The sequence below is a fragment of the Vanellus vanellus genome, assembly GCF_965231255.1.
Source record: "Vanellus vanellus genome assembly, chromosome: 2".
In the NCBI taxonomy this organism is placed as follows: Eukaryota; Metazoa; Chordata; class Aves; order Charadriiformes; family Charadriidae; genus Vanellus; species Vanellus vanellus.
The window spans coordinates 132518784-132531312 of NC_138906.1; the positions used below are offsets into that span (position 1 = coordinate 132518784).

Sequence of the window (12529 nt, forward strand, 5' to 3'; positions counted from 1 at the left end):
ATCAGGCATCTGTTAGACTACACCTAATCTGTGCTATTCAAGGCTTTTAAAATTATTATTAATTTTATTTAAGTCATTGGTATATAAAACTATTTTGGCCATTTCTGCCTTTACGAAGGTAGAAATCTTTTATGTAAGTTAGAGGTATAAATCATTAGTGCACGTAGTACCACACATACAATCTGTGTATGAAAATATACTTCTAAAGTTACACATATCCTTTAATTTTTATAGATATTGGCAATAAATAGTAGAATCTCTAACTTTGTTTTGAAAGTTTCAAAATTACACTTTATTTTTCTTTAAAAAAGAAATTTAAACCCCTTCCTTTACTTGTGAGGGTATTTCATTCTGAGCCAGCCCTCCTTCTGGTCCAATTTCAGAGGGCAGCTTTGGGCTGGGGGCTAAGGGCAATTTTTGGTTTGGAGGAGGAAGTGAGGGATGTTATTAAAGTGAACTCCTATATAAAAGCATAAAAGAAACAATTACCCAAAGGGTGGAGATAAGAAACATCTTAGAGCCATGCCACATGCCTCAAGTTCATCATTGAAAGGCCGGGAGAGCAACCAAGCACACAGACAGAAGCTTCTGCTTTCATGTGAAAAGGACGCAATCAGGGAAAGAATGGCCCAAGTGCTGCTTTTCCATCAATGTAAAAGACAGTGTTAATAATTTGAATGCAGAAATTTGTTTCGAGCTTCACAATACAACATAAGGTATAGCGGTGAAACTTCACTCCTCTCTCTTCCTTTCTGCATCTAAGACACAAACCTAAGGCTCCTTCAAACATCACTAATCATCACAGTCTATTTTCACTGGATCTTCAGAGTTGGAAGGGACCTCTAGAGATCATCTAGTCCAACTCCCCTGCTAAAGCAGGATTGCCCAGAGCACATTACTCAGGACTGCATCCAGGCAGGTCTTGAAAATCTCCAGAGAAGGGGGCTCCACACCTCCCTGGGCAGCCTGTGCCAGCGCTCTGTCACCCTCACCGTAAAGAAGTTTTCCCCCACAGTGTTAGAGACAATTTTAAAGAAAACTTATTTCTTTTTACAGCAAAATTTCTAAGCAGTCAAGATCTACTCAAATGCGTAATTATGCACACATAATCACACAAAATAAAGTGTCATGTCTTAAATCACAAGTAGAAAACATCCAAGTCTCTCATTTCACTGCAGGTGAAGAAAATTTTAATCATACTTCTCAGGCACTTAGGGGGTCATTATCCAGCTTTCAAACTTTCATGCAAATGCAGCTGTCCTATTCCAGCAATTTTACTTACAGCAGTTATAAAGGCCTGTTTCCATTTCAGGATAATGGAAACACAGGTTAATTTATTCCTATCCACTTTCCCATACACTGCACAAGATCTAGTACAGCATTCTCGCAGACGTCACAGTCCATTAGCCAAATGAAGCCAGCCGAGTCAAGGGTCCGCATTTTCCAGGTTTCTGAATTGCAGAAAAAAAACTGATTTTATGCCAGCCACTGCACTCTTGGTCCCTGCAACAGTACCACTCAGACCTTTATACACATTGTTATAACCTGACAAGTTGCTTGCCAGGCACACGCAGGTGTGCTAAGTTTTACACACAGCAGAACCACACCTTTGCAAAAAAAAATAATCTTCTTTTGAAAGGGCATTCCCAGTAGTTTATGCTTATTACCTGCATTAAAAGTACACTGGTTTGTCCAAGTATACCTGTGTTAATTTGTAGCACAGTTTTAAAATTAAAATGTGATGGGAAGCTACCAAAGAAATCAAACCAGTGCTGCACTATTTATATTTAATTTACAAACTTGAATCTTTATAAGTGCGCCTCATACCATTCAACTGGACAACTGAGCCCTGTAGTATAAAATGCTATTTAGTATCTTCAGTAAATGCTAACATTTTTATCTCAATTTAGAAGTCTAAAAATATCTTCTCCCCAGTTTATCTTAAACTGCAAAGCTGCATATTGCAATGCTGAAGTACTTTGGTCATTCAAACATTCCTGACAATTAACTGTAGTGCAAATTGACACTCAAGAGTCCCACATTTGTGACAAGTAAAAACACAAAGCAGCAAAACACCCCTGTATCCAGCGTTGACTAAAATCTCGACATGAAATATTTACAAACCTAATTACACTTTTTTTTTTTCTAAATGAAGGAATAACACTACAAAACCTGTTAAGATTATTAGAACAGCAAGCAGAGTGAGTGCCGAATTTGTATTATTAATGGATCACCTTTTTTAAACCCTCTCTCCCTCTGTGTTTAACAGCAGACACAAAAGAGGGCTTGAATAAACTCACTTATCTCAAGGGTGGGTATTTTCAATTATCTTAAAAATATCTTTTTTTTTTTCTGACATGAGAAATACATTAAATGAAAAAAAAGATTAAAGAGCACTGGACAGCAGACATTACCCATTTGAACAAAAGCAAGTATTAAATAGCATAACATCAATAACCATGTAATCTCATACCACATTAGCATACATGATACATAGAGTACCAGAAATGTTGGGGGGGAGAGGGAGGAACAGAAGTAAAACATTCTGAACTGAAATCAACAATTAAAAAAAAAAAAGCCCACAGCAATCATGCCCTAGATGTCTTAATAAAAGAATCTCTTGGTTGTGGTAAAATTTACTTAGGCTGTTAGAATGTGTATACAATTCTAAAATAAAAAGCTGGGATAAAAGACAAAAAACCACCCGAGCACGACAAAACAGCTAGATAGATAGTACAATTAGAATAAAACCTGTTTAGCAGAAAAATTAAATAACAGTAGAATAGAGCAAGAACAGTATACCTGCAAAAAACAGAATCTGAGCCAGTGAAACAGGCAGCCATGTGAGTTTATCAAATTAGACAGTGGCTAGCATCCACTACTTAGGTCAAGTGTGAATCTGCTTTACAGGGTTGGCTTTGCCTTTTTATTTTTAAATCTAGCTGAGATGGTACTGAAAAACTGTTCTTTGTTCAAGCTCAAAAAAACACAGGAGGAAAAAAAAAGATTAAAACAACTGAGCAGAAGGATATTTTGGGAATCTAACCAAACATTGCAACCAAATACATTACTGCTTTGGGATCTTTCACTAGCACGAGTACATTTGATCACAGTTTAGAGAAAAGCTACAAGTAGTCCCTTCAGAGAATAAACACAATCAGAATGCAGCAACGACCACTCAGTTCAGGAAGTTGTGGCAATTTATGATTCCTGAAGAGGCCAAAAAAAAAAAAAAAATATATATATATATAATCAGCGGGCAGGTGACAAAGGTGGAGGAAGTGAAATTCCTTCTCAAAATGAAGCTCTACTTGTTACTTCACACTGTTCACAAACAGCACTTCCACAACACAGTAAGTACACAAGCTTCTTGGTATAATGTTTAAAAGTACAAATATAGTTTCACTTAAACTCCCATAAAACCAAGTGTGACCTTTTTCTATTAAAGAGAGAGGAATTTCCAAAACAATATTGCAGTTTAAGAGGAAGCATCCAATGTGACTGCCTTTTACAAACTCCTGAAAAGTACAACCAGATGTAACACATCTCTGAAACAATTTTTGCTTGAATTAAAACACATTTTTGGAGAAGAATATGTGATACAAAGATTTGCAACACCAGAGAATAAAACCAGCCCAGTGTTTTCCTACCTGTTTCTAAACAGAAGCAACAGACTTAACCTTGATTCTTGAGCAACTTTTTTCACTTTCTAATTATTATGGCTCTTCATGCAGGTCTCACTGATAATAAAACCCACGCACTGCTGAAACCACGGGAAACATTACTCTAAAAGTTGTATCAGGTGCAGAGTTAGTATAATCTCCACGTTCCCTACCTGAGTTTCAAAGCTGCTCTTGACTACAGCATCATACTAAGAGCTTATTTTCCTCAAGACTTCAAGCTCTTTAAGAGCTCCTGCTTCCCAACTAAAACCTCATCATCTACTAATACATCCACACTGAAACTACAATGTAAAACTTCAAATTCAAGAAAAACAAGAAACAAAATGAAACACAGAAACCCCCATAGAACCCCAAGCAAAATCCCCAACACCGAGAATAATACCTAAAAGTTAAAACCATGGATACAATGGAAAGAAGCAACATGAAAAATGAGGGAAAAAAACTAACAAAATTTGCCAATATTTATCAGTTCAAATGAAATTTTATCAAGCCTTTTACTATCAATTTGGCAGGTTTTACTTCTAATTGTATAAAATTAAAAGAACTGAAGAACACAGGAGTTACAGGAGCCTAAAATGTGGGGAAAATGCCTAATAACCTATCCCAAAAACTTAAACTGGTAGAGGGCTTGTTTTGTTGTTTTGTTTTTTAAATCTTTCTCAAATCCTTGCTGACTGGCATTTTTTTTCTCACTCACATCACATATCAGCTACTCCACTACCTTGCCTGGTATCAACATTAAGGCAATACACTAGTAATTACCTAGGTCATCCTATTCATCCTTGTAACAATGTTGGCACAGTAGCAGATGTCTTCCAGTCCTTTGGAATTTTCTCAGTGTTCTAAGATTGATTAGAAATCAATAAGGGAGTTCTGCCAGGTATTTCAAACTCTTGGGACTTGGCAGGCCTATTTTTAGCAGCTCTTTTACATTTATACTCAAAATGAGAAGTACCATATAAAAAGTATCATCTACCTTATTCCTCAAATGAAGTATTTTTATTTAATGCTCCACTGTGTTCCATTAAGATATCTATAAAATATATATGCTGGGGTTTTGGGGGGGCTTTGGGGTGGTTTTGTTTAAACTTTAAGTTCTGACACTAAGTGTTTTTCACAGAAACAAAACACACCAGTAACAATTTGTTCAACTGTCCTTTCACAATATTCTCTTTCTATAAAATCCCAAAGAAGTATTTTATATTTTCCCTGGGTTTTTTTGAGACTTTTTGTATGTGATTTTTTTCTCAAATGTTTGGTTTGCCTAACAGTAACCTCCAGTTTCTTTTATTATTTACTCATGGAAAGGACATGGTAATAACTGCCAACTATGCACAGGATAGTTCTTGGTCTGTATCCATCAGACTAGCACAGCTAGATCACATTTTTGGCTTTCAGACATACACAATAGAGTTCTGCCTCCTCTAACAGATAAAAACTATAAAAACTATCAAGCTTATATTCAATTCTGCCTATTTCCTTCATACCTCCCCCCTTCCTGGAGATCTGCAAAGTTGTGTTTCCCAAGTCACTTCACCCTCTGATGCTCCACTGACAGTAGCTGTCTTTCCCAGACAAAAATATTTTCTCCCAGCAAACCACCAATTTACACATCAGACAGGAAAACTCTCTGGCTTAACGCAGAAAACGCAAAACTCCCTTCCCTCTGCCTATTCAAGTCAGAGTCACTGATCTACCGCTGGCTGTTGCAAAACTGAATCAGTCACGTACAAGTTTGCTGGTCTTGCTTCCCAGGTTCCTGGCAGCATTTGTTTACTTTAAAATACTAACTAATCAGCAACTCTGTGCCAGTGAAAAACCCAAAACTGAGAGGCAGGTGCTTCAAAAGAAGACAAGGCTTCCTCCTCTAGCTCTTTGAGTCCAGGATTTCAGCTAGGAGTTTTGCCAAAAACAAGGAAACAACCGACTATAATACCACTTGCTGATGCTTCCCTCTCTATAAACACCCACGTGATGATCCTCCCTGACAACCAAGTTAGTTAGCATATTTAACAACGCATTATCAAAATACTAGCTCAATACCAATTATTCTCTGAAAGACTCCTGAAAAGGTCTGGAATGTACATCTGACATCAACAACCAAGATAATTTTTTTTTCCCCATTGTATATGAAGATTTACAAGAACAGATACTGTTGTCATCCTGAAAAAAATGAAACAGTGGTTAAGTGGAGACAAGAACCAAGAGAAGAGAAAAAAAGATGACAATTAAAGGAATAACATACTGGAAGAGGGTACAGAAAAAGATCAACTAGAACAAAAGCCCATAAAACAGTAAAGATATTTCGTTGTAAGAATTGTAGATGCACTCTGGTCATAAGGCAACAATTTTTCATTTTAAGCTTCAAAATTCCAATTAGTGCTCTAAATACTTCTGTTCTGCTGTGTATTTAAAAGCTGCCCTGCGTCACAAAGATGTGTTGAAGTCATTCAAGATTAGATTTTAAAAGATACTGAAAATCAATGTTAAAACTTTCAAAATATCGAAGGCTTCAACTGAGGACACATTTCAGGATAAAGTCAAAGTTCCACCTAAAAAAAAAATACCATTTTTTCTTTTCAACACAAAAAGCAAATATTTGATACTCATTCTCCATTAACATTTTTCCAACCCAAATACAATCTACCTTGTTTTCTACAGAAGTGTTTTTATGTGCATCCTGCCAACCATCCCCTTTCTCAAGGGAGATTAAAGATCCTCAGTGTTGCCATTCGACACAGCCAAGAACTGATTAAATTTAAAACAATAAGAAGTCCCACTATACACAATTTCTCTTAAATTAGCCCCATAAATTCAACATAAATGGCACTTTATACCTCAAATGGAGAGGGCAACCTGGAAAGCAGTTTATGGGGCCTACCAAACCTTGCTGTTACGAAGCCAGGTTTTAAGTCTTTATAAAAGTAGATGAGATCTAAACCACATTGAAACCCTGGTAGTTAAAGCCCAAGCTTAGCAAAGCAAACAAGAGGTGGGAATGGAAGCTACAACTTTCAGGGATTTTTTCTTTCTTTTTTTTTTTTTTAAATATACATCTTGGTTTGTACTAGCAAAAAAATCTCTATTTATTCTGCTTGCTTACATCAAAGTAAGTGTATCAGAAGAACAATTACAACCAGAAAATAAATTCTGTATGGACAATGGTGACTTGTATGTTGCGAAAATAAATGCCTACAGCACATGCAGACAACAGACAATGGTACAATACCGATCTCTCTGTATTCAGCATAGAAAAGACTAAAAAAATTCTAGGCTTTGGCTTCTAAAAACGGACAATTAATTTTGATGAAAGATGGAAGGTAGTCTACTGAGAATAGCATTACCTAAAATACAAACAGAAATATAGCTCGTCCAATAATTCTCCAGTAAAATTAATTCCAGTGGAGTAACACGATAATGGTCTTCAAAATGCATTTTTAACTGTTCGTGCTAGTTTAGGAACATTTTTTTTCAATGCACCCAGCACTTGCAACACCTACACGCATTTCTGTATTGACTGTTAACTTGCCTTACTCTGATAATAGAACATGATTATCTATATATCTAAAGAACACCAGAAAACGAAACAAGGAAGAGTAAGAAGAGAAACAGAAAAAATTACGCAGGTGACACTTTCCCAGGCCATTTTCAGATCTGGTAAAGATACCAATGAATCTTCCCACCTGTGGGTCGTGTTCTACTCCAAACATTACTTGTTTTCAGAAAAACTAAGATTCGGTACTTAATTATATCCTGCTGCTTCATGACTATATGCCTGCATGTAATGGCAGCACAAACTGAATGGAGCTGTTACTTTCACATTGCATGAGACCTACATCATCCAGCGAGACCCACCCATGACAGACTAAACAATCCAAGGAGCACTGAAGAACCTTTCAAAACTAAGCTTCAGCCCTCTTCAGTTGGTACTTTCAGAATTCCAAGCACCACATGCACGCTTTTCCTTAAAGTACATACCAGGTACATATCCATATCATTTTACATTATTTCCAGTTTGGAATTTTACAGAAGAGTTGCTAGACTCCTGATTTGCAGGTGAACTAGCAGCCTTTTATAAAAGCAGGGAATTCTGGTTTGCTCAGCTTGGTCCTTCTATAAACCACCTTTCCACGCAGACAAATCCACACCCCAGATTCTGACACAAAGCAGAACTAGCACTTTTTATTCAGTCTATTAAAAACTTTATATTCAGCTGAGAAATTTTTTCCCCAAGACCTTTTATGGACTATGCATAATGCAGTATGTTTACTGTAAAGTTTCCTAGTCTGTAATATGGCTGAAAACTGATACAGAAAAAGCAGCACAGGGAAACGACTGGGAAAGAACCCCTAAATCTAATCCTGCTGTCAGCTTGCTGCCTGATACGCTCTGCAAGTGGACAATTTTGAAGATTGAGAGTAGCTGCTATGCAAGTAAACAACACAAAGTTCTAAATTAGCTGTTAGAGAAAGAAACGTTACATTTTTCACATACAGAGAATGTCTTTCAGAGAGGACAATGTTACATGAAAAAATACAATAAACTTTGAGTCAACTATCCTGTATTAATCCAGACACAACCTGGTGAATCATTAGATACAGGATGTATCAGGCTTCATTTCGTCCCTGTTAAAAACCAAAGAACATCCATAATTCAAGTTGCAATATTTAATTCATATTTTGCTTTCTTATCTTCTCATAGCCCAGAAAAATCATCACACTAGAAGGACCTCATCTTAACACCTGTTCAGAGGTCAGACTTCCACAGTAATATATACCAGGAATGTAGTGGGGTTTTTCATCTATTTTTAATTTGTGAATTCTGAGGGAGAAGTATAATATTAATGGAATGCAATTGCACAGGTTTATAAGAAAATATATAGAGATTAAAAATAACGAAGGGATATTCTTAAAGATTCTTAGAATACTGGTTGTCAACCTCAATCTAAAAAGCAGAGATTTCTGCAATATTTCAATAGCAGCTCATCTTATACTATGTAAACCAACGTAAATACTGGATTTAGAAAAAAAATAAAAAATGAAAACATCTCAAAAAATGAAACAAAACCCGAGTCTGGATTAGTAACAACTACTAGTTCAAATATTTGATATAGTAAGCAACACTTTACTACAGTCATTCAGTTGGAAAAAGATCTTAATGGCAGAGTTTTGTATCACATCAGATAATTTCAGTGAAGAGTAATAAATTAAATATTCAGACTGAAAAAACATGATGATGATTTGAGTATGTGCAATTACTACCATGATTTTTAAAAGCTACCTTTTATTTAACCATTTTAAAAAATCCAATAAAACTTCAAAGTTAGGCTCTGCCAGAGTTAACTCCAAATTGAACTTAACTCTAAATTATTATTTTTCTAATGTTTTATCATCAATGTTGTTGCTCTCTAAAATAGAGCAATTTCTCAGAAATAAGTATGTATTCCTTGCTTAAGGTGGCAAAGAAGCATCCGGTTGGAGTATTCATCAACAGATAAAGAGCTAGATGGAGAGAGTACACGCGCACCCTATTTCCAATTTTGCTATGAAAATCACAGCTCAGCTTTAATACCCAGTTACCCCACATGTGAAACAAGGAGAATATTTAACTATAAAAAGCTTTTTCAAAGAAAAATAGACATGAGCTCTATTCTATTCAAGAGTTATATATTTCCTCCTTTGAATTAGGAGTCTATCACAAACAAAACCAGACAACGGACCATACTACATTTACAGTCACCAACTACATTTTATTGTGCCACAGTCTAAAAAAAAATATTTCAGTAAGACTCTATGGTAACTAACATCACATCTGATATTTTTCAAGTTCATGAAGCCTTTCTACAGACATTAGCTAATACACACAAACTTGTATTTCTTTTTTTCTTGCTTCACTGGCTTTTCTATCTGCACTATATTGTTTTCCTATTTAAGCCCCAATCACGCATCAGATTCACAGGAGGTGGTTTCAATGAATCCGTAGTCTAGAAATCACCGGGATGTGTGCTTGGGGGTCTCCTCGCACAAATGAGTTTACAAGATAAAAGATGCATACTGTACAGTCTAGAGGGCTTGCTTTATAATCTGTGTAACACAATGGAGCCACGCTTGGAGGGATCTGGATGATACTTAAGACACATCAAGGTACTGAAATAAAGTACAGCAGAAACACAAGATTAATCCAGTGTCTAATTCTATGGATGACATACAGGATGGATATAAATTCCATTTAATAATAAGAAAACACTTCTCTGTCTTATTTATAACTTGGCTACGCAGTCTAAAGTCAACAGAAAGGCCAAAGGGTTATCAGTTTAATCGCATCTGCCCAAATCATAAGATTATAATTAATAATTTTGGTGATAAATGAGAAATGTAAGAAAAAACTCTTTCCAATCTATTTGAATTATTAAGATATAATTGAACTATGGCCATTTCTCCCCCTCCATTTGTCAGGGTCTTTCACAGACAAAGAAAACAAGAAAAGGATTGTTCTTTTTTTAAAAAAATGAGAGGTATTATAAAAGACGAATAGAATGACAAAAGAACAGAGAGCTTGAAATTAACTTGTATTCATTTTTAAAACAAGCAAGTTTCAGTTTAATATTACCCCTTCAAACAAATTCATTTAAACAGACGTTATTACTGCACAAAATCAAGATAATTATCTCCAAAACCAGAAACAATTACACAAGCATGGGAGGGATATAATCCATTTATGTACTATTTAAATAAAGCAGGCCTTTCTCTAGGAGTCTTTCAGTAAATACGTCAATATTTTGCCCCACAGGTCGAAACCCTGCCTGTACTCATCACGCCAGAATTTTACAGCCCAAGTTCTCCTTTTATGCTGCTTGTTATTGAACGTGTACGTATTCTTTGTACTATCCAGCCTCGGTACTTCCCTCATGCTCCTAGACGGCGGTGGTGTTGACACAGCTGCACTACAAGCCTAACACCCTGCTCAGCCCCAACCAAGCAAACATTCCCACATCCTCCGTGGCCGCACCGGCTCTGCCATGCACGAAGGAAGGGCCCCTTCCTCATCAGCTGATTTTCTCCGTCAGCAACAACACCGGCTCTCCCTCGCACATCTCCTGGACCATCTTCTCCCCCTCTAGCCTTCCTCCCTAGAGGACAGCGTCCAGACTCCGAAGGGCCACCAACTCCAGACGTGGCCTGCTGTCATTGTCTCTCGCTCTTCGCCACCCGCACCCCCCCGCTTCCTCCCCCGTCCCTCCTCCTCCCTTACCGCTGCCTGTCACCTGCTCCCTCCCCGCCGGCCGTCTGCTTCCAGGTCAGCTCAGCTCAGCTCGGCGCCTCCGTCTCTCTGCCTATTCATCCTGCGAGCTGGGAGGAGGAGGAGGAGGAGGAGGGAGAGCCCGCCGGGCGCCGCAGCGCCCTCACCGCCGCTGTCAGCGCGGGGCAATGCGCGGAGGGGCCGCTCCGGGCCAGGGGCGAAGCTCTCCCCTTAGCCCGGGGGCACACACGCTACCGCGGGGCTCCGCAGTAAGGCGACGCCGGGCCTCGGCCTCCCTCTGCGCACCCGCCCCGTCTCACACAACAAACCAGATCCTCCGCTCCATCCCAAAAACCTGTGCTGCGGCTCAGCCCGCAGCCCCACCTCCCCCAGCCCTTCCCCTCCGGGCAGCCCCCTCCGCCTCATTTCCCCAGAGAGGCCCCAAAGCGCCTTTTCTCCCTCTCTCCCTGCAACACAAACGCACACCGGGCAATGGGGGAAGGGGGGCCCCCGGAGCGCACCCAGCGCTCCTGAGCCCCCCCCCGGTGCAGTCGCCGCCGGCCGCCCCTTCCCGCCCCGGGCTGCGCCTCACCTAGGGCCACCTCGCAGGCTTTGCGCAGCTGGGAGTGATGCGTCTTCTTCACCTCCTTGTCGGCCAGGATCTTCTCCAGGGCCCGGGTCAGGAACATGTTTTTCGTCTTCTTCCCTTCATACATGGGCGCGATCGAGCCGGGAAAAGAGCAGGAGGAGGAGGAGGGGTAGGGTGGGGAGGGGAGGGGAGGGGAGAGCGGGGCACCGGCCGCTCCCGCCGGGGGAGGGCTGCGAAGGGCCGGGACAGGCGGCGAGGCCGCGCCGAGGCAGGCGCGGGGGAAGGACTCCCTCAGAGGGAGGGCCGCGGCGTCCCAACACCCGCTCGGAGTCTCCCCCCCGAGGGGAGGCTGGGTTGGGCCCGGGCGGCGGCGACAGCCAACCCCCGCGGCTGAGGGAGGACGGAGCTTTCTCCTTCCTTCTCCTTCCCCCCCTCCCGCCCACCGCTGCGTGTGTGCGCGGACGGCGCCCGCGACGCGCTCAGTCCCTGAGCCGCCCCCGGCCCGCACCCGCCTCCATTAGCAGCGGCGGCGGCGGCGGCAGCAGCAGCGGCGGTGGTGCTGGTGGCAGCAGCGGCTGCAGCCACAACCTGCCCTCGCCATGTTGGAAGGAAACGACGTCAGGGCCGCAGCCGCACGGCTGCGGAGCAGGAGGAAGCGGCGACCGAGCCCCGGCCGGGCGGGCGGGCGGAGGGAGGGAGGGAGGGAGGCGGGCAGGGGGGGGCGCTCGCTCGCCTCCTGCCCGCCCCGCGGGCGCGCTACAGGTGGAGCGGAGCCGCGGGAGGCAGCGGAGAGGGAGGTACGGACATGGCTGCTGCCACCTGGGAGATGGATGAGGAGGAGGGGCAGGGCTTCCCTTCCGGGCCACCAGCGCTAGGAGGGGGAGGAAGGCTGCCGCTGGGATGCGCCACCTGCTCCTGAGGACAGGCGGGGGGGGCTCCACGGGGGGTAGGGCAAGAGGTTCTCTCGGCGGGAAGGCCCATGTCTCACGGGAGGAGCGAACGGAGAGCAGCCCTCCGC

At 41.3% G+C, this 12529-nt stretch overlaps 1 protein-coding gene across 1 annotated transcript in view; it reads right to left on the reverse strand.

Annotated features, from left to right (window-relative positions):
• The window catches only part of ARFGEF1 (ARF guanine nucleotide exchange factor 1), a 101460-nt gene extending 89705 nt beyond the window's left edge, over positions 1 to 11755 (reverse strand). The window contains exon 1 of the mRNA XM_082479984.1: positions 11515 to 11755. Coding sequence (XP_082336110.1) covers positions 11515 to 11638 — 124 coding nt within the window. The 5' untranslated portion in view covers positions 11639 to 11755. The remainder of the gene's footprint in view (positions 1 to 11514) is intronic.
• Between the last annotated feature and the right edge of the window lie 774 nt (positions 11756 to 12529).